Source organism: Zosterops lateralis (genome assembly GCF_965231275.1).
Source record: "Zosterops lateralis genome assembly, chromosome: 29".
NCBI classification, from domain to species: Eukaryota; Metazoa; Chordata; class Aves; order Passeriformes; family Zosteropidae; genus Zosterops; species Zosterops lateralis.
The window spans coordinates 3269956-3296451 of record NC_139789.1 but is presented as its reverse complement, the minus strand read 5'-3'; the positions used below and the strand labels follow the sequence as shown (position 1 = coordinate 3296451).

General features: G+C 50.4%; 1 protein-coding gene across 3 annotated transcripts in view; it reads left to right on the top strand.

Annotated features, from left to right (window-relative positions):
* SBNO2 (strawberry notch homolog 2) overlaps window positions 1–26496 on the top strand; it is a 43087-nt gene that overhangs the window by 3793 nt on the left and 12798 nt on the right. The window contains exons 3-15 of one of the 3 annotated variants that reach the window (XM_083880002.1): window positions 379–455; window positions 5134–5257; window positions 16550–16714; window positions 20369–20461; window positions 20976–21072; window positions 21270–21430; window positions 21836–21969; window positions 22535–22625; window positions 23707–23850; window positions 24325–24442; window positions 24848–24953; window positions 25295–25448; window positions 25814–25990. In XM_083880002.1, the coding sequence (XP_083736128.1) occupies window positions 379–455; window positions 5134–5257; window positions 16550–16714; window positions 20369–20461; window positions 20976–21072; window positions 21270–21430; window positions 21836–21969; window positions 22535–22625; window positions 23707–23850; window positions 24325–24442; window positions 24848–24953; window positions 25295–25448; window positions 25814–25990 (1641 nt within the window). Of the gene's footprint in view, window positions 1–378; window positions 456–5133; window positions 5258–7690; window positions 7730–12559; window positions 12809–16549; window positions 16715–20368; window positions 20462–20975; window positions 21073–21269; window positions 21431–21835; window positions 21970–22534; window positions 22626–23706; window positions 23851–24324; window positions 24443–24847; window positions 24954–25294; window positions 25449–25813; window positions 25991–26496 lie in introns of those variants that run through there. The other 2 variants (XM_083880003.1, XM_083880004.1) reach the window with 2 other exon arrangements.

Below are 26496 nucleotides of genomic sequence, written 5' to 3'. Positions count from 1 at the left end.
GACACCTCCAGGGAATGGGACTCTACCACCTCCCTGGGCAGCCCCTGCCAGTGCCTGACCACCCATTCCACAAAGAAATTCCTCCTGATGTCCAGCCTGAACATCACTTGGCACTGCTTGATGCCATTTCCTCTTGTCCCTTCAGAGTGTCCTGTGAAAGGGCTGGGGAAGGGGACTGACCCTTGTGACCATCTGGAGACAGTGGTCGGGAGGCAGGTTCCAAAGCTGAGACTGGAGTTCCTGCTCGAGAGATGAGGAGCCACCTCTGCCTCTGGGAAGCACTGAGGGAGGGAAGCCATGGGCCTGTCCTCAGATCTGCAGCCCCAGGTAACAGTTCCAGGCCTCTGCTGCTCTAACTGTTGTGCTTTCTGCTTGCAGAATTCCATGCTGGCCGCCGACCCGTGGAGCTGCTACCCAGTCTCTTTCCCAACCTCATCTTTCCCAAGTGAAAACCAGTGAGTGCTGTTCTCCTTTGTCTAATCCCCTCTGCTCTTGCACACCCCATGATTCAACTGTTTCTTTACTGTTTTCCATGTTTACTTTATTTCGTGATCTGATGGGGAAATAATTGCATCACTCACTGATCTTGTGGCATTTCAGACACTGCTGCAGCTTGGAAACAGCAGCAAACAGCTTTTTGTTTTTAAAAATAGGAAAAAACCTTTGTTTTCTGGTAAACCTTTGTGCTGCAGTAAGGGAGGAGCAGCCTTGATTTACCCTGGATTTGTAACACTAATGGAATTTTTAACAGATCTGACTGAGCAAACACAGGGCAGTCTCTAGCTTTGCACAGATGTGAAGGAAGTTGTTACCTGTACCAGGTGTCAGGTTTTGGGAGAAGTTAAAATCCTTTGCCATGTCACTGCAAATGACTGACACTAACAGCCATGTCATGTCCATACTGAAAAATATTGTTTTCCATTTTCCCTCTTTACAATGGACCTTCATCACAAGGTGGGATATGACAAATGTTTGCACAACATGAAGTGGCTTGTGCCATCACTGGGTGACTTGGGTGGGGATTCTGGTGGGGCAGGGGGTTTGGAGGCAGATCCATGGCTTCTTTGGTCTCTGTGGATCCAGGGAGTGGCACAGATACACAGGATGTGTTCTTTATCTAGGTCAGAGGTGGGAGGAAGGAGAATTGAAAGAAGCAGGATTTGACATCCTGAGCTAACAACTGTGTTTCAGGTGCCTGGAATTAAAATGGGGATTTAATGTAGCCTCCTTCCTAATGGGATTTTGGCATCTTGATGGAGGGATTCTTTCCTGTGAGGGTGTGAGTTCCTGGCAGGTGGGCACAGTGAGGATCAGCCCCTGTGTCAGGGGGATGTGGGGACTTGTGTCCCTGTTGGTTCTGCTGCCCTGGTGGCCCCGGTCCCCTCTGGCCACAGCAGGAGCTGCTCTGCAGCATGGGCTGGATGGGCAGGGCACTTCCCCATGAGAGGGTACCAGAAGCTGCCCCACAGGTGCTGAGGGAGCTGGGCTGTGCCAGCTCCTCCCCACAGGAGAACAGGAGACTTCTCAGATCCATTCAAGCCCTTTGCTCTCGGCCAGCCTGGCTGATTGGAAGGGGCTGTGCTTTTTGAGCAGGATTCCTGTAAATTACACGTTGTGAATCCTCTGGAGAGCTATAACAGAATTTCTGTTTTGCTGCATTGAACCACAAGATTAGATTGTGTTTATCTATTGTGTTGGGGTCTTTTTTTTCTTCTCTCTCTCTTGACCATTTGTTCTGGTTTTGCCCCTCACTCTCTTCCTGTTCGGTGCCGCTCGTATCAGCGCTGCCGGGAACAGCCTGATCCTGCAAGGACATGCCTGTATCTGACACAAACCTGGACTTGCTGCCTTTGCTTGAGTTACTTCTGGAAATGAGGCTCATTGTAGTAATGATTTGCTAGGGAATGATTTAGCCAAGGCTGCACCTTTAGCTTCCTATTCTTCATACTCCAGGAGCTGTAAAAATCACCTTTCCGATGAGATTTTCCATATCTGCATTTCACGTAAAAAAACCCAAAACCTCTCTGCTTTTTCTATTTGCAAATGGCACTGACTCTGTTTTAGGTGGATTTAGAGTGAGGGGGTTACAGGTAGGAATCCTGGAAGGAATGGAAACATTGAAAAGTGGGATTTTCAAGGCAGCTGTAATTTTACCCCATGCTGTAACACGGAAAAATGCAGCTGGCATTAGAGGTGGTGCACGTTTTTCTTCAGAATCCTTGCAGAGAAATCTCATTTGCAAGTGGCTGTGTTTGGACAGGGCTTATTCTCATAGCAACACCTTTATCCTGAAGCAGGTTTTTCCTGTTTCTTTTCAGGAGTTCACTTTCATGCTAGAGAATTTCTTTAGGAGACCCCCAAATGTGGCCTCTTGGGTTCAGATTTTCTTAACCTGACAAATGTCAACAGTGTATTAAACCTCCCTGAAAGAACCAGGGAGATTCAGGGCTCTGAAGAGCAGCAGATCAGCTCTTTTCTGAGGAAATTATCCCTGCATTTTCCCTTGCTGCTGGAGTTCAGCACATTCCTGGCTGGGGGTGATGTGGGGCAGCCCAGTTGTGCTGTTGGATGAAGGCACACAGCTGCAGCAGAGCTTTGTCCCCAGTTTCCAAAACACACAACCACTTTTCTTGCTGTTTTTATGCCCTTTTTCACCTCTGCATGGAGCATTGCTTGCTGAAATAGGAAAGCAGGCTCTGAAAAACATGGATTGGTGTCTGATGAGGAAGGAAAGTGCCAGGCTGGTGCTGAGGCAGCCCGTGGCCTCTCAGCTCTCCCTGATCTTCCACTGCCTTGAGATGTGAAGTTTGTGTCTCTGCGTGGAGGATAGAGGATGGAGCCTGGCCAAAACACACATGGGAGGTCTCAGAGAAGTGGCACTGTGGGCCCACAAGGGCTTTGGATGCATTGGGTCGCAGATGAGCAGCTGGAATGCAGCGGGATTGCAACGGAGCATTCCTTTTCGGGCAGCTGGTGTGATTAAACCAGCATAAATGCCCTTTCTGGAATGGTTTTTGGTTGTCCAGTGAACCCCCTCAGCCTCTGAGGGAAGCTGCTGACCCCAGGAGCAGTTTTCCAGGAGCTGAGCCCTGGAGAGGCTGAGCAGGTGGGGACAGGGCAGTTTGCTGCGGGCTGTGTTCACACCTTGGCTCTGGCAGGTCACTGACCTCATTCTTCCACTTAAAGCATTTTTGTCCCAGTTTAATTCAAGCGAACTTGTCAATGGCTCCGTGCCAGCTCAGCAAATGAGGGAGAATAGCTTTGAATTCTGACTCAAGGGAAGGTAAAGCCCAGCTCCAAAGGCACTGAAAGGATTTGGGGGGTTTCCAAGGAGGATCTCAGAGTGGTGCCTGGAGCTGCTGTGGGCTCTCCCTGCAAGCTGCAGGAACCTAGTGCATCTCACATGGACAGATTGGAAGACCAAGATTAAGAGTAACAAAATACCAGCCAGAGCTGGTCATTCCACAGCAGGCCAGGGAGGTTGGACCTCTCTTGGTCTCCTTCTCGTTACCTTGACTGACCCTTGTCCAGGCCACAAAGTGCCAGGGAAACAGGAGGGGGTGTTCACTTTTCCAGTAAAAATAGTTTTCCTATTCCTTGGTTAGTTCTTTGACGCTGGCCAAGCTGTGTCCTCGTGTGAGAGACAGCGAGACCACAGCGGCCTCAACTTGAAAGCCTTTTAAACCAGCCTTTTCCTGTGTGGAAATACATTCATTCCCAGAATTTATGCCCAGATTTTAATTGCCTTGGATGGATTATGAGAAACTGTCAGGGCTGGACTGTGGGAGCTGGGATGTGCAGGTGTGTTCACACAGGGTCTCTCAGCAGGTAAAGCCATGGCAGCACAGAAAAAAAGGAAAAAAGGAAAGGAGGAAGGAGCTGTTCGTTTTTCAGGCTATTATCTTTAAGTGATGGGAAATGAGCAGGAAAAATGTATTTATCAGAAGAGATAACTGTGTTTGCTCATAAATCCACATGTAAATGTTCACCGGGCATGTTAACGAGCTGCTGGCCACAGACAGCACCTTAATTGCTTAGTAATCCTTTGGCAGCTTGGCATTCCCAGCTCCTGGGCAGGAGTTCTGTTCAAACTCTGTTTCTCCCTCCCTCAGCGCCCTATTCAGGTTTTCAGCCGTGGGTTCTTTGGGTATCAGGGAGAATCTCCAGCTGTCCAAGAAGAAGCCAGTCCAGCCAGGGAGATGTCCCGCGGCTCCAGCACTGAAGGTGTCGGTGGCAATTGCCCAAACAGGAGCACGGCCCCTTACGGGAAGGATTACGAAGCACATTCCTTGCTCCTGCAGGAGAGAGAAAGGGCTTGTGCAAACCAGGAGGTGGCGTGGAGCAGAGCCCAGCGGCTGCTCCTGGGCAGAAGGAAGGAAATTGGCTGCCCTTGTGCAGATTTTGCCTCTGAGTGCCCGGAGGAAGCAGATGCTGGGCTCAGGGAGCAGGAGGAAGCTGGCATGGCCCTGCCCAGGAGGAGCAGGCAGGATCTTTGCTTTGTTCCCTTGTTAGCTGAACAGAGATCTTGCCTTTGAAGTCACACCAGTCACATCCCTAGTTCCTCTCTCTGGGTAACAGTTCTGTCTGTGTTTCCCAGTCACCAGCCCTTCCATTCTGACCTGCCTTTGGGGTCTGTGAGTGGTGAACCCCCTGTCCGGGTGGGTTAACAGGGGTGTTTCCCCATCAGAGCTGGTTTGTGAGGCTGTTTTGGGGGTTTTGTGGCCCAAACTGGCATTCAGGTGTGATGCTTCCCTGCACCTCATGTCCTTACGTGGTGTGACTGGTCCACTACACTCATCACACTGGGATGTCCCAGGGCTTTGTTCTGCTTTGCCATCAGGGCTGAAATACTGAGTACTGCAGACCATTGTTATCTATTAAATCCTTCCTGCTTTGGACAAATTGCCAAGAATTATATTCTTAATTCAGTGTTCTCACACTGCTGAGTTTGAGAAGTGGGATAGAAGTGATAGAGATATTATTTTGCCATCTCTCTTCTGGATAATATCCAATCATATCCCTCTCCTATATGTGACATCCTGAAGTTTCAGCTTCACTGCTGCCAGAGGCTGAAGTGACCTGAGAAGTGCTGAGGACTGACAGGGAGTAACTGTTTCTCCTGTTTCTTTACAGGCAATATTTTAACTCCCCTCAGGATTTTTGTATGGATTCCATCAGCACATCACATTACCCAGATACAAACTATGCAACTGTGGACCCCAGTGACTTCTTTCCAAAAAATGGGGGTTTTCCTCAGGTAAGTGCAGAGTTCCTGATGTCTTTGGGGAAAAATGGGCCTTTGGAGTGCTGGGGGTTATTTTTCAGTGTTGTCTTACTGAGAGAAAAGGAAGAAGTGGGTGATAAATTTGTCCAGCCCTGGAGAAGAATTGTGTGCAGTTGGGATCAGTCCTCTGACACCAGGATTTTGAAAGGTGTCCATGGTTTGATAGGAGCTTCTCTATGGTAAAACTGCTTTTATCTTTTAAAGGGGTGTTTGGCCTAAACACTGGGGGTGGTCCTGGCTGCAGGAGGGTCCCAGAGTGTGAATTGAACACGCTTCAGACTCTTCAGTTGTTTCCCTCCCAGAATGCTCTTGTGCTTCATATTCCTCCTCACTGGTTACAAATGGTGGATTCCTGTGTAGTGAATATTTAGGGATTACATCAACCCAGTGCCCAGCATTCCAAGAGTGGAGCCAGATGAGTTTTTGCAGAACTGAAGTGTGGGAGGAGTGAACAGTGACCCAAAGTCACTCAGTGTCTCTGGGGACCCAGAGCTCCCTCACCTTGGGGACCTCTCTGGGTGGGAAGGGCTCTTTCCATGGATGTTCAGGAATGCTGCACTGGCTTTTGGCAACATCTTACGGTAAGATTAGTCAGTAAAAACTACAAGTGGTTGATGTGACAGAGCTGACTTTGCAATAAAGAAGGGACAGGCTATATCCTTTCTAGGAATTAATACAGACATTGGTGCCTGCCTGTGTATGTGTAAATTCCTCCTCATTGTGTTTTGGCTTTGGCATGGCCGAAGAGAGGTTTTGACCCTTCTTAGGACTCTGATTTCTACAGATTTGCAGGATGAGGAGGTCTTGGGGATTTGTGCTTTTTGAGGTGGCCACTGGTGTGGTCCCCCCATCCAGCTCCCCGTGCCTCATGTCAGGGACCCACATGGGCAGCCACTGGGCAGCTGCTTCTCAGGGTTTTCTGGCTAGATTAAACCAGATAAATAATTGAATCACAGGAGCATTGATGTCTGCCTCCTGCAGAATTAATTGTGGGAGGAACAAGGCAGAAAGGTGATCTCATCAACTCATGAGACCATTTACCAGGCTGCAATGGGAAGGGGAAAGGGGTCCCCACCATAGGTCTCACCTCCAGGTCTGGTGGGGTTTGGCTGATGGGTTCAACGGGAAAATGGCTTAATTATTTCTTAAACTTATGTATTTTCTAGTATCTCAGTGGTCAGTCAGCTTCCTTCCCTGCTGCATCACAGAAATTGATCTCAGCCAGCTTGGAGGAGTAGAGTTTTGGAGGTTCTTTGTGAAAGGAGATGCTTTGTGTTGGCTGGGTGAGAAAAGAGCAGGAAGCTGTGAGACAAAGCAAGAGTGAATGACCTCAAATAATTCCCAGAGCAAGAAATAATTCATGTGCTGCTCTTATCCTTTGGGAAAGGAAGCCATGGATGGGAGTGAGGTGATTTTAGGCAAATGGGCTTTTGTTTGGACTCTTCCTTTCTGTAGCGATACTGCACCTATTGCAACGTGCCTGCAGGTGTTCTGCCTCCAGTATGGACACAGCAAAGTGTCCTCTGAACCTAACACAGCCAAACCAGTTCCTTCACTGGGGTATTGTACCACCAGGTAGTGCCATGTGCTCCCATGAGGAGCAGAGCAGCTTTTTGGTGCTCTCCTGTCCTGTTCCATGGATTGTCTGTGAGCCTGTGCTCTGGTCCCTGCAGATCCCACAGGTAACAGAACAGGGCAGTGATCAGGCTTTGTTAGAGCTCTGTTTTCCAAGCTGAAGTTCCCTGCTGGAGATGGTAACTCCCAGGGCTGGGGCGTGTCTGGAGCTCCCTGCAGTCAAGGAACTTGGTTATTTCACCTGTGGGGCTGTCTCTGCAAGAGGAATTTCAGGCTCCAGTCATCCTCTAACAGCTCATTCTGCAGCATGGAGCCAGGTCAGCATTCTTGAACACTCAGCTTTGGACTTCCAAGCCCCCTGCATGGTCTCTTCTGGTGCTCTCCAAGATGAGGATGCACTAAGCACTGACATGGAAATCATGGATAAAGCCCAGGGGTCTCTGAGCCACCAGATATTGCTCATCCAGAGAAAAGCTGCAGATCTGCTCACAGGAGGCAGAGTTGGAGCCTGGCTGTGGTGGAGCAGCAGGCCCTGAACTGGAAACAGTGGTATCAGTCTGGACCCATCCGGGAGTTTCCTGAAGCTTTTCCAGCCCTTTCTTCAGCAATGTTTTCTACTTTACTGATTTCTCATTGTCCCAGACGCCAAATTGTTAAATATTAACATTTGGCTTGGAAAGCTGAAAAATGCCATCCAGGAGGGGTGGGAGCAGCTGGGTGGTTCCATCTTTCCAGGTGGCTGTACAGGAAAGTACCTGTCTTTTCCAAACTTTACTGCTGCCATGGTAGGAGTGGCAAGGGCTGATCCAGCCATGCCAGATGGAGCAGTGGAGCCCAAGGGGCAGCATGAGGAGTCTGCTGCAGATGCTGGTAAGAGATTCCTGATCCAATCTGTGGCCCTTGGGCAGGCAAAATGGATCAGTTGCTTGTGTGAAGACTTGTGTTGCCTCCACACATGGATACAGGCTGTTCTCTTGGCTTTGTTCCTGTAGCAGAATCCAGAATTTTGGAGAATAATGAAGAAAGATTTGAAAGATCTAAAGAGCAACTGATTGAGGCATTTGTGTAGCAGACTATTTCTGCTGGTGGCAGTGATTTTCCATGTGCTGTAGAGTTTGGAGAGTTCTGGTGCTTTTTCCTCTGGCATTGGCATTTCCTCTCCTCATCCTTCCATGTTTTGTTTTGGGAGTCCTGGTCCTGCAGAATGCAAAGGCTTTGCTGACCTGGGAGTGCTGAGAGTGGGAATTGCCACATTTTCTAGTGGCTCTGGGAGTTTTTCTGCAGCTGAACCATTCACCTTGCTGAGCAGCCATTGCATGGCCAGAACAGCCTGATGTGAACTTGAACTTGTTTCCTCCACAATATTCTTGGGTTCTGGCTTGCTCCTGAGTGATTCATCCTTGCCGATCTGTTGGCATGTTTTATATAAACAAGTGGCTTCAGCAGAGGTTCAGAAAATAGTTCTGGGAGGCCACGTTGGGTCTGACAGTGTTTCTGGTCTTGGGAACTGTTGTCTTCAGCCAAAGTCTCATCCCAACCACATGGTGCCATCTCCTTATGGAAAAGTCCACAGACTGCCCACCAAAATCACAGTCCTGAGAGAAGCAGGGTTTAGTTTCTATTGCTTCCCTCCCTTCCTGCTGGTTATTCCTGCAGCCTCAGGTTATTCCTGCTGTTGAGCTGGGAGCTGGCACTCGTGGGCAGCAGTTCTGCAAAGGCACTGTGACCATGGTGGTGTTGTCCTGTGACACTGGTGAGAGCTGTTAATTGCCATAATAAAACATTGAATCCAGGAGGATTTAATTTATCCTCTGGCCTGTGCTGTCCCTGTGAGCTGTGCCTGTCCCCAGAGCCTTGTAGAGTCAAAGCATCCTGCTCTAGAAGAGCACTCCTGCTATGTAATACCTGCTCCTCTTGGCCACCACAGATTTTTTTTTTTTTGAACTTCACTGCTGTGGTCAGTTTAGAATTAGTTAAAACACAGACTCTGCCTATTTTCCTTGAGCTCTCTGTTATCTTTGATGGCCTTTGCTGGCAGTGTTCCCTTTGCCTAATTTTGTGCGACTTGTGGCTCCAGAACAGGACTTTGCTGACTTTGTGTGCCCTGAGGTCCACTGGGAAATAAACCTGGGAAGGGGAGCAGCTCCAGGGGAAGGTGGAGCTGGAGACATGGTGGGTGTGCAGGGGACTCTGCAGATCCCCCTTCTCCCCTCAGTGAAGCAGCTCTGGGTGTAAATGCTTTGGGAGGAACTCTGGTCCCCTTCTTAAAACGGGGGTTGTGCTTGGGCTGGAAGGAGGAGGTCAGGCCAGATGGATTTATCTTGTGGGCCAGGAGGAATTGGCTGCTCCCGGGCAAAGTCACCTTCAGTAACACTGTAAAGATGCAGTTACAGCCTTGTTTGATCTGCTGTGCTGGATGGGGGCTCCTGACCACACGTGTTAATCATAAACCAGCCCTCCCCTCACCACCAGCCCCTTTCAATCTCCTGTTAATCTTCCTTGTTAAAGCAGGAGGAGAAATTAACCTGCTCTTAAAAAAAGTATTAATTTTTAGAAGTGCTGCAGCGCACAGAGCTGTGGTGATTTAGGAGAAATCAATGCAACAGTTATTAAATTATATGGAACACTTGGTTGTGGCTGAAACAAAGAGTTTCCTGGAATAAGAAACGTCCTGGAACTTCTGTTGCTGTCTTGGAGTCATGTCTACAGGGAACACAGACATTAAAATCCATTTGCAGGCAGTTACCTGGCTCTTGGCCTTGGGAGAACAAGTGGCTTTGCGTGCTCGTGTCTTTGTTTCTACACTGCAGGTTTGGGGTTTGGGCTGATGTAATAACACTTTATAACCCCTCTGGGTGAGATACCTGACACATCCTGCAGGCCTGGGGTAAGGAAAGTGAAGGCTGTGGTTATAACAACTCACTGTGCACTGACAAATGCTTGGGGTGCTCCAGTTGAGGCACCCTGAGCTGGTTCCCAGGAGGAAGGGAGGTATAAGTCAGCTTTTGAGGTGTCATTTGTTGTCAGTGGATTGCAGGAGCCCCCTCTGATGCCTGTGGCTCTGGGGAAAGGGGTAAAAGAACCTGGAGGGCTCAGATATCCCCCCCATTCCACTCTTGATAGTTTTCATCTGTGTTGGTGCCTCCAAGCAGCGATGTCCACACTGGGCAGGAGGGATGAAGATCTGCCTTCTGAGGTTCTTGGCAGGCACCATTCCCTGCCTCCTCTCTTCCCAAAGCCAACAAAAGCGGGAAAAGCCAGTCTGAAACGCTCAGTGCTCTTAAAAGAGCTGGTAATAGAATCCAACAGCAGACCATGGGGACGTGGTTGAAAATAGATGCTTTAATTCAAAGCAGAGTTGGTCTGAGTCAGGGGGTGCAGAAAGTTCCCCAGCACAGCGACTCCCAGGACTTGGCTGGAAGAGGATAAATCAGATGTGAGTGCTGGATTAATTCTGCTTTCCTTGTCCCTGTCTGTCAGCACACGTGTTCTTGGGTGAATTGTGGGGAGCAGGATTGCCTCTCCCCTTGGACAGGCTGGGAACATTCCAGGTGGTGGTTCCACAGTGGTTTATCTTCCCCGTGGTGATTACACTGCTGTGGTCTTGCAAAATCAATGCAGCAGCCCTGGGTGTCTGTGCTGTGTTCCCACTTCCTTGGGCAGCGCAGGTCTCTCTTGTCTGCATTTTGCCTCACTGACAGAACAGGAAGAGGAAATAATCCACCTGCCCTTCCAAAGGTTGCACAAATTGCGAGACCTCGATTGGCTCGGGCAGGACATAGTGGTTCACTCAAGGTCACACAGCAAGCTGCTAATTAAGACATTACAGAAATTAATTTGGCCTCTTCACTCCACACATGTCATTAAAGCACCTGCCCCATGGGCCAGCAGAGCCTGCACTTAAAAATACAGTAAATTCAGAGAAAAGCAGCCTTGAGAACCCTCAGCCTTTCTACACCCTGAGCTTGCTGCCCACAGAAACCAAATTCTGTTGTCACTGTAGTCCTGCAGGACGTTCTGCTGGCTCTTGGGAAGGTGCTGCTTGCAGCCTCCTTTGGAGGTGAGATGGGTCCTGGGAACAGGGAGAGTCCAGCAGATTCTCCACCTCCTCCTGGGAGCCCCATCTGTGACTGCAGACCCTGCCATAGCTGCAGTTGTGCCAAGGAAAAGGTGTTTTTCTTTCCCATTTGCTTACTGAGAAAACCCCCTAGGCTAGGCATGTTGAGGGTGGAATGTGGATCCTCACTGTTGGTGTCTCAGTCCCTGTGGAGCCACAGTGCTGCAGAGTGTTCTGCCCTTGGAAACAAGCCCTGCTGCAGACTTTTGCCCTGTGGGTGGTTTTCCAGCCTCAATACCTGGCGAGGTTTCCTTGGAGGGGCCCATCCTCCTTCCTCATCTGATGGCACAAAGCAGAATTCACTCACTCCACTCTCTCCCTGGAGGGCTTGGTCTACTCACCTCTCTTGTGAGCCTGCTGGGACTTCGTGCCTTCTTTCACTCCAAAGTTCTGTTTTTTTGAGGAATGCCTGATAAAGACGGGATTTTCCAGCTGTTCCCGGCAGGAGGCCCCGGGAGGAGTTGCCTCAGCAGTGACAGCCACAGCAGCAGGCACCAAATGCTGGCTCTAACACGGAATAGGGACGAGCTGTGCATGCCATGGGTGCCTGGAAGGACCGGCAGCAGGGATGGGGAGACTCAGGACAGGGATGGGGAGACTCAGAGCAGGGATGGGGAGACTCAGGACAGGGATGGGGAGACTCAGAGCAGGGATGGGGAGGCTCAGAGCAGGGATGGGGAGACTCAGGGCAGGGATGGGGAGACTCAGGGCAGGGATGGGGACACTCAGGGCAGGGATGGGGAGACTCAGAGCAGTCAGGGCTCCTCTCCCTCCCCATTCCCAGCACATGCACTGCTGGGTTTGCTGGGCAAACTGGGACTGACCCCGCGGACAGAGCCCGGCTCCCGGGCTGCCACCAGCCCTGCCAGGGAAGAGCAAACAGGAGCCTCTTGCAGCCAGAGCAAACACAACAGTTCCCAGGGATTTTCCGGAAGGTGGGGGGTTCTTTGGGTGATTCCTTTAATCTCCAGTTACACCGGAGGAGACTTTCATTAAGTTTATATCCCTTTCAGACGCCTCTTTTTCTCTTCCCCACCAGAAATTTTGCTTATTTCTGTTATCTAAACTGTTAAAGTTAAAAAGGGACAGCCTTGGAAAGAGAAAGCAACGGTCCCTGGGAAATAACAGCGATCCGGGGAGGAAAGGGAAGAGAACGGGGCCACTCCTTTGGATTTCTAAAGGCTGGATTTGGGGTGGGGCAGACACCAAAGACAAAGAGAGCACACGGCTCTTGGGGGGGCACCGACGTGGGAACACTCCTCATGAGCTTTGTCACTTCGGCCACTTTACCTGAGCCCTGAAATTAGAGGAGGGGGCCAGGAGGGCAGGACCCCCAGCCCAGAGCAGGGGCTACCAGGGGTGTCAAAGTCTGGCTTTGGGTGGCCGGGAAGGGGAGCAGAGGGAGCCCGGAGCCCTCTGGCTCTGCAGAGCCTGGCGCTGTTTACTGTGCTCTGTGGTTGGATTACACCACGTACAGTAATTCTCCTCGCACTGCCAGTAATTTCACTGACTTACCAAGCAGGCATCATTTCCTGAAAGTCAGCCCTGGACTTAGAGGAAGTAAGAGCCCTCTCGTCGTGACTAAACAGTCTATGCAAATCTCCGGGCGCAGGACAGCTCTGCCGGGGCCTGAGTCTCCATTTTCCCTCCTCTGGCTGCTGCATATGTTGGCTTTTAAAGCCCCCCGATGAGCCCGGGCCGTGAATGGACCTTTCTCCACTTTCCGCTGAGCACCCTCCCCCTGCCGCTGCTTCCCTCGCCGACAGCCCCCCGAATGCTGCTCTAAAATGTCCCAAATGCAATTCTGGCTGAAGTTCCCGTCTCTTTTCAAGGTAAAACCTCATTTTTTTCTGGGTTTTTCCTCCTCCTCCTCCTCCTCGGTGAAGTTCCTCGTGCATTTGGACGCTCCCAGTTGTGCAGTGGCTGCAGAGTTTTGGGAGTGACACCTCTCCACGTTTGGTACCGGGAATAGATTTTATTTTTTTTAATTTTTTTAAATTTTTTTTTTTTTTTTTTTTTGTCCCGAAGATGTGATTTCTGTTTTGCTGGACCCTGCATTCCTGTCAGTCAGAACTCCGTCGCTGAGTGTGGAATTTGGAGGGAAAGGAGCTCTGTCTGAGTGTTGATCTGTGTGTTTGTGTAGGTGTGATGGCTTTGAGGGGTTTTGTTTCCAAAGTTGATGCGGGGTGGAGGATGTGAGGGGAGAACCATCCAGCCAGAGCTAAAACCTCCACACTGCCAGTTTATTCCCCCAAATTTAGACAGACTTTGGGGTTTGTCAGCTAAAAGATTTTATAGTGACCATCTGCAGCTGCTGATTTGGTCATTCCTGAATAATAATTTGCTTTTAATCTGTGACTTCTGAGGTGCCAAATCTCTCTTGGCTGGAAGCGTGGCTGTGGTTGTGGGTGTGTATTTGGGTATAGAGAGAGGGTTTTTAATAAACCCCCTCTTCACTTGGGTGCTCTGCAGTGCAGTCATCCAGAGCTGCTCTGCAGACACTGTTTCCTCACTGTCTGGATTGTGAGAAAATAAACCATTTCTATTGATGGCTTGATGGAAAAAAATATTTTTAGGATGCTTGTTCTGTCTGTATTTAGACTTCACCTGTTCTTTCATTATTTTTAACATTTTGTTTTGACTGAGGGAGCTGAGCTGTTCCCAGAGGCTTGGAGAAAGATTAAGTGTCTGGGCTGGGGTACCCTGATTTTTTTCCGATCTTTTCTAGGGAGATCATTGTTTCATAATCTCAGTTTTGGGATAATGACAGAAGTACCATGTGCCACAGTAGCATCAGGTCATCCTCTGCTCTGAGATCCACCTGCAGCTCTGGGTCCTTGGCTCAGAAGAGGCCTGGACCTGCTGGGCCAGTCCAGGGGATGCCACTGAGATGCTGAATTCCAGGAATTTATTTATGTAAAAAACTGTTGCAGAAAAGTATCTGAAATAAAGATTCTGCCTGTCAGGACAACTTCCATCTGGTGCAGAAATTTGACTTCCACTGAAACAGAAGTGCTATTACTGTAGAACCTGAAGCTTCTAATGAGAAAAACTTTAAATTCTGGTAATCCATCTGATACAGGGACAAAATTACATGTTTCAAACCCAAGTGCCTGAGCTGACCCTGAGCTTTTGGTTGAGGTGATGGTCCTTCCTTTTCCCTGAGGTCACCAAGGCAGCTGCTCCCATTTGCAGCAGATAAACCAGTGGTGTGATTAGTCCAGCCATGGTTTGTACTGGTTGTGGTTATTTATCCGTGGTCTTGTGTTAAACAGTTACCCTGAGTTTGATAAATTCACAGAGGTGGTGGTGGAAATTCTTGGGGCAGGGAAGCTGGCAGGTGATTAACTTTAGTGCTCTTTAGTTAATGCAATTAGTTAAGACAAATGAGAGACTCTGGAAGTTTGTGACTAATGCCTCGTAATGCTGGCAGAGGATGGGATTACTGCATCACTTCCAAGAGGGGTATTGTCCTCCCTCTGCCTTGGAGGCTGGTTTCCTCTCCCCAGTTCAGCCCAGTGGTGGGGCTGGAGTCTTCCCTGAGGGTGCAAGGGGCTGGGTGACGTTTGCTGGAATGTCTCAGGTTGGGTCATGAGGCTTTCCCATATCCTGTTGCTATTCCAGCCCAGCCCTTGCCTATTGTTGGGACCCTGATGGCCACTCTGTGCTGCCCCACAGCCTCCCCTGCCACGACACAGATGTTTCCTCCTTCCCCAGCCTCTGCCAGTGCCCTTTGCTGGTGAACAAACCCTGCTTGGATCCCACCCAGCAATGGGACCGGGTGGGATCTGAGACCATCTGGCCCCTGCACAGGCCACTCACTCTGGCCACGGCCAGACCCATCCAAGTGTTGTTTTGCTTTCTTGAGTGTGAAGGAAAGTCCAGAGGTCCCGTAATTCCAAGGTGATAAATCCATGTGCCTTGATTTCTGGGTAATCCTAAAATAGCCACAGAAATATCAAGAGCAGGAGCTGCCCAGAACGTGCTGCCCTCGCTCCCTGAGTCTTTAGATCCACCAGTTGGTAATTGAGGAATCCACACTCCCCACATCACACCTGCCATTGCTGGAGTGCTTCCAGCACTTGCACTGATGGCTTCAGGGCACACTCTGGCCAAACAGAGACATCCCCGGGCAGAAGGGGAAGGGCACGTTTCCCAGTGGTTTAAACACTACAAGCCCATAACTTTTGATAGCAGTCGGGGGAGTCTGACCCAGCTCTTGGCCTGAAGCCCTCAGGAACAGCAGGGCCAGGCTCAGCTGCTCGTGAGTTTATGTCAGGCAGGGCTGAGTGACTTTTAAGAGTCTTTGGCTGCCTTTCTGCCTGTAGTGGGAAATTGGCCCTTTACTGGAAGTGAGCAGCGACTCCTCTTGTAGCAGCCCCTGGCTCTGCTGGCAGCAGCCTGGTGGGTTACCCTGGTGCTCTGGCTGTGACACGGCTGTGAGCAACCACAGACCCACCCATGCTGGGAGCATCTGTGGGGCCACCAAGACAGACCTGTTGGTCCATTTGCCCTTCCCTCAAGGAGAGAGGTTCATCTCCAGCCAGACCTGAGTGCTGGAGTTTGGTGCTGGAAGTATGTTGGTTTTAATTAACAGCAAGTTTTTTCTGCTTTAACAAAATTTGAAAATGCCATTTGGCGTGGGAGGAGGGCTGAGTTGATGGGATGGTGTTGGGGAAGGGGCAGGGTCTGTGCCACAGTGAAGAATGCAGAGCAAGAAGTGCTTATCAACTCTTGGGTCTTGCCCCCAGAAACAGGGAAACCAGGCCTGGGCTTGATGTCAGGGAGGGGATTAAAGGCTCTTTCTGAGCCAAAGTCTTTGTGACTCAAACCAAGAGCATCACTGGGCTGGCACCAAATAAAAGAGTTGCAAAGCATCCAGCCCAGTCACCAGAAAAAAGAACAAGAGCAGAGGCTGGTCCCTGTTGCTGAAGCATGTTTCTTGTCCAGGCTGGGGCTGGCCCTTGGGAAGAGGATTGGTACATCTGTCTGGATTTACGTAGATTCAAATCCAGGTGACACCAGCACTCCTTCCCCTGCTCCTGGCAGCCTCATGTGCTCACAACCTGCCAGGAGGAGAGGGATATTTCCCACAGGCTCCAGGTAGTGCCATGTTGGAAATTGCAGTGAAATAGCTGCACTGTGATCTGGTGTAGCTGGGTCTCTGAGGGCTCCTGCACATGAGTGAAATCTGCAAGTCCTTTGGGGTCAAGCTGAAGCCTTTGCACCCCTCAGCAACGTTTTATAATCAAGCACACAGTGGAGTCGAGCAATGCCTCGTTAGATGCTCCTCTCTCTCCCTGTCCATGGTCCAGGGATGTGCACAGGCCAAGTCAGCCTTGACCGTGTACCCACACTCCTGGCCAGGGCTTTTCCTGCCTTTTCAAGAAACAGATTTTCAAGCAGTCCCACAGAGCGTGTCCTCAGTTCCAGGTTAATTTCTGGGATCTGTGGGGTGCAAAGTAGCAGAGCTGACATTGAACTGCAAGAATTTAGATCTTGCTGGCTGAATGAGGAAGGAGCTCTCTGGTCTCATCCTGCCTCCTCCAACCATGGCCATGCCTCTGTTCCAGGATTCTTCGTACCTCGATGAGCTCCCCAACAGCAACTCCATCTTCTCGTCCCCTCCGGATTCCCTCTCGGACATCGCAGATCCCAAGGACTTCCTGCCCACTGACAGCCTGAACCACGTGCCAACACTATGGGATGTGAACACGCCGCAGCAGAACCAGATCGAGGTAGGGGCTGCTCCTTTCCTGTCCTCCCAGCAGGCAGGAGGTACCTCAGGCTTCATCCCATGGGGGTTTTACCGAGGAGTTAAAAAACCAACCCAGTTCTTTAGGGTGAAGTTTGAGATGTGGTGATGTTATTCCTCTCTTCCCAACTTCACTGGAGGAGGGAAGGGGTGAAGTGGTGCTCAGTCTCCTGGAAGCAGGAGGGAATCCTCTCTCAGAGGGGTTCATGCACTCTTCCAGAGTGTAGTGCAGGCAGTGGCTCTTTCTCCTGGCAGCTGTGGCAGGTAGATGCATCCTGAGGAGGATCTATCCCTCAACAGCAGGTCCAGGGTCCTCAGGAGTGCTGAAGGACTCCAGGAAAACCACCCTGACATTGATCATTAACTTCCCCCCACAGCAGCACTTTTTGTTTGTTCACCAGGGCAAATAGTTCACTAACAATGACTAAATAACTGTCTCAACTTAAGACTCACCATTTGTGTTTACTTTGTGAGTCCAAGTCCCTGCAAGCTTTTACATCCCGGAGTCTTGTGGGGTGTGGGAGCTCCCTGCAGTCCTTCAGCATCAGCTGATTGTGGGCATTTTGGGGCATTTTCACCAGCTTTCTGCTCTCTGCTCTGCCTCATCTGGGGGTCTGACAGGGGCACCACAGGCACCAACTGGCTCTGGAGGTTGTTGGAGCCACATCCACTGGATCTGGGTCTCAGCTCTTGCAGTGCCTGTCCATCTGTGCCTCACATTTCCATTGTAGGTCACTCTCTTAGGAGGAAGGAGGGAAAAACACCCAAAGTGGCTACTCCAGGAGGTGACTGGGGTGGTCACTGCTACATTTTGAGGTTCTGCTGTGCTCAGTGTCTGACTGTGCTTCCCTGAGCGGTCTGCAAGCCTTGGACCAGTTGGAACTTGTCAGTTTGGGGCAACAGGAAGACAGCTGAGCTATTGGAATGCAAGAAATGGCTGCAGACTTTAATCCCAGGCTTGCAAATTGGATGGTTAAAAATGCTGGAGAGCAAATACATCCCCCAGGACAGAGGAGCCACATTGCTCTGGTTCTCATGTTATTGTTGGGTTTTTATGTAGCAGCCCAAATCCCTGCAGAAATCATTCTGTGGTGGCCTCTTTCCAAACATGTGAACTCTGTTTGAGACCTTCAATGCCTAGGAAATCCCGGAGTTCTGTGTCTGTGGAGTGCACAACAAAAACTTACTGGCAAATGTTGTTCTAAATCCAGCGTGAAGAAAACAAGGGAGAAATAAAGGTTGTGTAAGTGTGAGACTGACTTGTGTGAGCACAGCAGGATCTCCAGCAGAGTCCCTGTCTCTGTGATGTTCCCTGTCTCTTGTGTCCCATGCTGTTCCTCACGTCCTGCCCTTGCCCCTTGTGTCCTGCTGAGCTCTTGGGCTCAGATAAGGCCAATTAACTCCTTGGAATTCCGTTTATAAACGACTTCCTTTGGAAAGGAATCACCAGCTAATTTTAAATGTTGTCTTATCTGTGTTTGCTGAGGCAGTTGGGGTGGGGTTGCTGCCTTTTTGGGCTGTTTTTTAACTGAGTAACATTTCCTGAGGTGGTGTCAGTGAGGTGCATCCTGGACAGGAGATTTTGGTTTCATTTTTTTGCATGAAAGTGGCACCATGTACCAGGACACTGGGTGAAAGAACTGCCAAATTGATTCACCACTGGCCTCTGTACATGGGTATTAGCAGCTTACATTTGTCTCTCCCCACGTCACCACACCATTGTAGTTTTCCATAGAACTGCAGGAATTTTGTCTTTTGAGCAGCCAGAGCAGTCACTAAGCTACAGTGGTGGAACATCAGTCACGTTACATCCTGATTCCTGTGATCCAGGACATCCTTCAGCTGTGGCTGTGCAGCCAGCTCTGACCCACAGCCCGCTGCTGGGTTATCAGGAGTGTAATTTTTCCAGAACTTTTGTCTCAGGGACCCAGACAGAGCAGGAACACCAGTTTCTCATGTGTGGGACATCCCAGGAGCCAAGCTGGGTGCATCCTGGGGGTGACCCACCTGTAGATCCCAGGTACAGGAACAGCCTTGTGCTTTGTGCTCTTTAAAAATAAACATTTCTGGGTCGCTGAGAATCCCTGCATTGAGATGCCCAGTGCTGAAGCTGGAGGTGGTTTGGGATCAAAGTGGAAAGGGCTGGACACAGAAGTGCTTCCATGTGCCTGTGGGGAGGGCTGTTATCCCAAGGAAAGGAGCTGTATCCGATATGTTGGCTCTGTTTATCACTCAGGAACGGGCAGAGAGGGAAGAGCTGCCACCCTCTGAAATATTTGCAGAAGCAGCAGACAAAACAGCTTTGATTGTAATGGAGTTGTGAAATAACCTTTTAAAAATAGTCCCTGTCATACATTGTATTTTCTGTCATCCATCTCACACTTTCCCAGTGTTTTTAAGGCTGGGAAACACAGCCCAGCCTTGGAAGTCTGTGACTGGAATCTGTGAGCTGCTGATGCAGTTTTTTGTTGCTCATTCACAGTATGTTAAAGATGTGAGCAGCCTTCTCCCAGCTCAGAACCCAGGGAAGGGATTTACACAGAGGGAGGTTGGCTTGGCAGCCACATGGGACTGATTCCCTTCCCAGGGAACTCACGGCAAGGTGGGACAAAATGGAGAATAATGCAGAGAGGAAAGCAGGAGTAAGAGCGAGGCTGTGATTGTGCAATTGTCAGTCTTTCTCCTGCTTCCAGCCCTGTGCTCTCATGGATCTGTGTTCCTCTTCTCTGGATGCCCTTAGCGCAGAAGGAGGAGAAAATCAAACCAGGAGGTGAAGGAGGGTAGGGAAAGTCAGGAATTGTACAGGTGGATGCCCCATCTCCCACTGCAGCTCCTGCTCCCACCTGCTTTGGCCCTCACAGCACATTCTCACCTGTGTGGGTGGTTTGGAAATGCTCCTTACAGCCAAGGTTGTTCCTGTTGCTTCCTCTGTGATTCCCGAGGTGGAATGCTGAGTGCCAAAGCTGGGTCGGGGTAGCAAAGGTTTGTGCTTTGGGGATTTTTGTGATGCAAACTCAGCCTTGCATTCGCTTCCTGCTGCTGGAGCTGCGAGAACACATCCTGCCCTTCCAGCAGCTCCTGGCCTTTCTCCTGTCCAAGACCAAACTGAGCTTGGATTTGTAGGTGGGGATGTTTCACCTGCACTCCAGATTTGCTGGCACAGAAAAGAGTTCTTCTGTCCAGCTTCCTTCTGGTAATTCTGACTCAGGCTTCCAGGAATGGAGGGTGGGTTTTTTCTTTCTTCTTTTTATTTTTCTTAAATTTTGTTTAAAAATAGGAGTGTTTATGCCTAAGAACTTCCCATCTTTCTCTGGTGGAGCATGGGTCTGTCATTGAGCCTGGCGCTCTGCACAGGCTGTAAACTTGGAGTAGTGCTGCTCCTGGAGTTGCTGATTGCTTTGAGTGCCATGAGCTGCTGGCCTGACCTTGCTCTCTGTCGGGAAATTCCAGGGTGAATTTGTTTGTGTGGGAGCAAAGGATCTCCTCAGCCCGGAGTATCCTGGGAGCTCTCTCCTTGTGGAGTGTCTTGGGTACTCTGTCCTGGCAAGCTGTGTGGTCCAGGGATCACAGTGTCCAAGGATCTTTGTTGGTGCCTCTCTATGTTTGCCCTTCCTCACCTGCACCCTCTGTGTTCCAGCTGTTCTCTCCCAGCACACCGTTCCCTGGCCTGAACAGCTCCAGTGACCACGTTTCTGCTGTCCCCAACACCCCACTCCTCAGTAGTTACCAGGTGAGAGCCATGGTGACATCCCAGTGCTGGAGGGAGCAGTGCTGACCTTTTTCCCTTCAGAGGGAGTGAGGCAAGACAGGCACAAGTCCCTGCCCTTTCCCAGAAATGTGTTACATTTCCCAGAGGGGAAGCTTTCTGTGTTCAGGAACACTCGGGGCTCTCAGGACTTTGCTCTCTGCTGTGGGCACAAGTGCTGGGTGTAAATCTGGGCCAGCTGCCTGCTCAAGGCAGGTTGGGCAGGGTTCACATGACCCTACAGCCCATGCCAAAAGTGGTGCAAACATCTTTCCCCAGTTTGGTGAGAACCAGACATTTGGGCAGCTCTTGGAGCCCCTGGGGTGGGCTCCCACTGCTTCTGGATGGCTTTCCTTAGTCTGGGAATGAGATGGATTGTGTTTAGGGGGGTTGTGGCTTTGGGGCATGGTTTCAGTGGCAGTTTGAGGCCAGGCACAGCACCACACATGTCTGTAGCTCAGCAAGAACATTAACATTGGGTCAATGCTGTTTTCTTCAGTCTCAGGCTCCTGCAGAGGAGGAAGATGAAGGTGAGGAGGAGGAAACAGAAGAGTTGGGGCAGACAGAGACCTATGCAGAATATATCCCTTCAAAGTGTGAGTGTTGCCTTGGGAAGTTCTGTTCACTTCATTGTGGACCAACCTAATTTAATTGTGTGTTTGCTGTGGCACCTCCCAGGCTTGTGGTTTTCTAGGAGAACTCTGCAGTGCCGTGAGCTCTGGCTGGATGATGAGCTCTGGAGGTGCCCCTGGGAGGAAAGACCTCGACTGACCTGTGTTCTCTTGTCATGTAGCCAAGATTGGGAAGCACCATCCTGACCTGGTGGTTGAGACGAGCACCCTGTCCAGTGTCCCCCCACCTGACATCACCTACAGCCTTTCCCTGCCCCACTCTGTGGCTGACAAAGGCTCCCTGTCTGCACTACAGCTGGAAGCCATCATCTACGCCTGCCAGGTACCTCCTACACCTCAGGTGTCCCACACCTGAAGGAAAGTGCCTCTTGCAGGGACAGGTGTTCACATGTATTTTAAACTGACTGGAATTTGGGTGATGGAACTCCTTTGGCATTTTAAATGCCTTTTGAGAGATTGTTTGAGGCCAGGGACTTCTATGGTGTCTGTTTCCATAAGAGGCAAGAACCCTGAACTTTTCTTGCAGAGGGCTTTACATTCTGGGGGGCCTTTCCCATGAACTGCCACTTGCGAGCTTGACCATGACCCCTGACCTTTCCTGTTGTCATTTGGCTGAGCAGTGCACATGCATCTGTGAGATATGTGAAAGGATTAAGTGCTGCTCACATCAAAGCTCTTAGCAAAGGCAAATCTCGTTTAATTTTCAGTTTTGTTCTTGTTTTTGCAGCAACATGAAGTTTTATTGCCTAATGGACAGCGAGCTGGGTTCCTGATTGGGGACGGTGCTGGAGTCGGGAAGGGCAGGACTGTTGCAGGCATTATATTCGAAAATTTTCTTAAAGGGAGGAAAAAAGCTCTGTGGTAAGTTGTTGGGTTTTTTTTTTTCTCTTTTCCCGTAAGACCTTGGAGTTAGTTTGGATCTGGAAGTAAGGAATTCTTTAGTGCTGATGTTGGCTTTAGAGTTGAGTCATGCTGTGGCCTTGGGTAAGTCGTTTCCACCTCTTAGTGACTGACTGCTGCCTGTGAAATGGGAATATTCCCCCTGCAGCAAGGATGGAGAGTGAGTCACTGTGAAATAGCAGGTTTTGTGCTCCTTGGGGTGAGATGTCAAGCCTGGCTCTGCTCTCCCTGGAGTCGTGGAGGGTTGTTCCTGGGTTTCCCGGGTGCAAAGCCAGGAATATGGGGCTTTGCTGCAGTTCACAGGCTGTGCTGGGGGGCAGACAGGCTGTCAGATCTCACATTGGGGTGTGTGGGCAGTGGGAGATGTGAGAGCTCTGCACAGCTCCTCCTGCTTTAGTCAGAGCTGTTAATCACCGTGGCTGTTAATCACCGTGTGCCCTGGCTCCCCGGGGACATACCCAGCCCCAACTGCTGGGGGAGATAACCAGCCCCAGGAGGAGATAACCATCCCACATCTCCTTCACAGGTTCAGCGTATCCAATGATCTCAAGTACGATGCTGAGAGAGACCTGAAGGACATCGAGGCCTCCCACATCCCTGTGCATGCTCTGAACAAGGTAGGAGAAGAGCTGCTCCGGGAATCAGCCCCCGGGAGCAGTTGGAGGCTGTGCTTGAGCACATGGAGCAGGACGAGGCTCAGGCAGCAACAGAGCCTCTGTTCCCCCTCCCAGCCAGCTCTTCCCACTCGGGGCTCCAGCTATTTTTATTGTGGAGCTGCACAGGGAGCACAGAGCTGTTCCCTGCAGGGAGTGGGAAGTGTCTGCAGGCAAGTGAAAGTACATCAGAGCTGGAACCTTCTTCACCATTCCTAAGGAATCCTGTGGAGAGAGCATCTCTGTGAGACATGCTCTGCTCTCCCGGGCCGGCCTTTCCCAGTGCTGGTCATGGAATCACTTCTCAGAGCTGTAGGGAGCACAGAGATGCCCAGACTGGTGTCTGTTGTGGCCTGGGGTTGAGGCTCTGTCCAGTGTCTCCCAGTTCACTTAAATTCTCTCCTCTGGTTCTAATGGTATTGAACAACCAGCTCTTACAAAGTCCATAGAAATCTCAGTGTTTGACACCTCTGAACATGCTCCATTAAGAGATTGAAAGAGATTTTGTTTTCAGCCCAAAAAAAACTTCAAATGGAACTTTCTTCAGCTTGGGACCAGGGTTTTTCCCCCTACCTTGTATTTCATTACACGTGGGACCCATGGTAGCGAGACAGGCAACAATCTCACCTGGTCAAAGAGAAAATTATTTTCTAGAGGAATGGTCAAAGCAATGAAAGACTCTAAACTGTTGCTTAAAAAAAAGGAAGCATTTTTTTTGCCAGAAAATTTACATCCTTGCACGGTCCCCACAGTTCACTGCAGGCTTCCAGATGTGCTGACACATTGGCTGGGGCACTTCTCCAGGCATTTACAGTCCCTGTCATCACCATATTTCAGTGCCAAACACAAATACTGAAGACATCAGCTACCGACAGCTTTTTTGCCTGCCCTGAGCTCGGATTGGGATTTGTTCTCAGCACAGGAATGTGTGTCCTGCACGGCTGTGGCACGGAATGTGGGCGGGGATGGGTGTGATATGCTGGGGACAGCAATCAAGCAATCACAGTGTGTGTGTGTGTGTGTGTTCCTGCTCTTCTTCCTGCAGATTAAATATGGTGACACAGCTACCTCAGAAGGAGTCCTCTTTGCCACCTACTCGGCGCTGATCGGTGAAAGCCAGGCCGGGGGACAGCACAGGACACGCTTAAAACAGATTTTGGAGTGGTGCAGGGAAAACTTTGAGGGAGTTGTATCCTTAAAAAAACCAGGAGACAAAAACTGGAGAGAGAGAGAGAGAGAGAGGAACTGCTGCTTGTGACTGTGCTTCAGCAGGGAACAAAGAGCTCGGGGCCATGTGAAGTCACGGGGAGCAGCCCAGTGCCTGTGGGAGACAGGAATCCCCCACACTCAGATCTCCTCCTCCTCCCAGGATGTAGCTAAGAGGAGGAGGGGAAGAAGCAGCTGGGATTAACCTTTTCAGCATTCCTCTTCCTCAGTATTACAAGACACACCTTGGAGGTGAAGGGAGAGGGAGGGGTGGATGACTTAGGGTCTGAAGAGCACAGGGCTGGGCAAACCCAGCAGATTCCATGTGTGGGCCATGAGTCAGTCCTGTTGATACTGGGACAGGCTGTTCAGTGAGGAGACTGGGCTCTATTGTCTGTATGCTCCCATCCTCGGGATGAAAATAAATCCTTTTTCCTTGACTGACACTCCCTTCCAGATTGTATTTGATGAATGCCACAAAGCCAAAAACGCCAGCTCTACCAAAATGGGCAAAGCAGTGCTGGACCTGCAGAACAAGCTGCCTCGAGCAAGGGTTGTCTATGCCAGTGCCACAGGTGAGCTGCTCTGCCCACGGTGTGGGTGTGAGAGTGGCAGAGGTCCTCTCTGACCTGAAGGGGCACCCTGAGGTGTGAGTGTGTGTGGAATCCTGTAAGGAGAGGCCAGTGGTGGTGCAAGGCTAGAGAGGAGCTCAGCATGCTTAGATCTGCCCCAAGCCCCATCATTGATGTTACTTGTAACTTTCTGGTGGGTCAGATTAATTTCTTTCCAGTTTAACTTGTTGCTGGCCAGCTGTTCCAGCTGCTTGGTGATGTTTACCCACTGAATGTAGGCAGGCCAATGTTTGGAAAGGTCTCCAAAGGCACAATGGCAAATGACAACCTCTTCAGAGTTCTCTTCACTTGAGTCACAACTATTCCCAAGTGCTGTGGCTTTGCTGACAGTGATTTCTGTCCCAACAGGTGCCTCGGAGCCAAAAAACATGATTTACATGAGCCGCCTGGGGATCTGGGGAGAGGGAACCCCATTCCGAGCCTTCGATGAGTTCCTGCATGCAATTGAGAAGAGGTGAGTCCTGTCCAGCCCTGTGCAGGTGAGGAAGTGGTGCAGTGCCCGAGGATGGTGTGGGCAGCATGAGCTGAGGTGAGGCTGGTTCTGGAGAGGCACTTGCATTGTGCTGCCCTGGAGCAGAGGGAGGGTCCCACAGTTGGGGCTCAGAGCTGAGGCTCAAAACTGGGGCTCCACAGCTGGGATTTCACAGCTGAGGTTCACAGCTGGGGTTCAAAGCTGGGCTTCAGAGCTGGTATTCAACACTGGGGTTACACAGGTGGGGTTCAGAGCTAAGGTTCATGGCTGGGGTTCATGGCTGGGGCTCTGAATTGGGTGCCACAACTGTCGTCCTCTCCCAGGGGAGTCGGTGCGATGGAGATCGTGGCCATGGACATGAAGGTCAGTGGGATGTACATTGCTCGGCAGCTCAGCTTCACTGGGGTGACCTTCAGGATTGAGGAGATCCCTCTGGACGAGCAGTACAAGATTGTCTATGACAAGGCAGCCAAGCTGGTGAGCTGGGCCCCTTGTAGTGGGAGGCTGAGGTCTGACCATGCTTTGGGCACAGCCGCTGGTATCTGGGAGAGTGGGAGGCCCCTAAATTTGGCCGTGACCTCGAACATAGGAAGGAAAAGAGGTACAGAATGCTCAGCTGATGTAATAAAAGAACTTAGACTTTTGTGCTTCTATTAGGAAGTTCCACATTTGCAAAGCAGAACTGCATTGTGCTGATAGAAGGGATGACCAGTGTTGATTCAGCCCAATGCGCACTGATTCCAAATCAGATTATCAACCCTCAGACTTTCCTGATCACCTCCCGCATGGCAGGAATAACAATGGGAATTATATTAACTCATTCTTCTTGGTATTATCTGCAGTGGGCAGAGGCCTTGATGGTGTTCCAGCAGGCAGCCGACTGCATCGGGCTGGAGTCTCGGAAGTCGCTGTGGGGTCAGTTCTGGTCGGCTCACCAGCGCTTCTTCAAGTACCTCTGCATCGCCGCCAAGGTGCGGCGGCTGGTGGAGCTGGCCCGGGAGGAGCTGGCCAGGGACAAGGTATGGGAGCAGCACCCACCAGCCTCATCCGGGGTTTTTTGTAGTCTGTGACCAAAGGAAGTTAATTATTGCTTGGCTTGGCAGCCAGTCCGAACCTCTTTAAGCCTGAATTTGTCTCCAGAGTGAAGAGCGGTGTCTGGGTTTCTGAGAGTGAAATTTCCCCAGTGAGTGATGCTGGGGATTTAAGGTGGTCTTGTCTCCTGAGGTGTTGCCTGCTGTTTGTGTGGGCAGGCTGGGCTGGGAGAGGATTGTGGGTCATATTCAAGCTGGAAGTGTTCAAGGCCAGGTTGGATGGGGCTTGGAGCAACTTGGTCTAGTGAAGTTGTCCCTGCCCGTGTCAGGGGGTTGGAATGAGATGAACTTTAAAGTCCTTCCAACCCAAAGCAATCTGTAATTCTACAATTCTAGAAGAGGTACCAAACCCTTCACCTCAAGTACAGCTCTGTCCTTCTTCTGGGTGCACCTTGGAGATTTTAGGCAGAAACTTCCTAGCACAGTCAATGAGG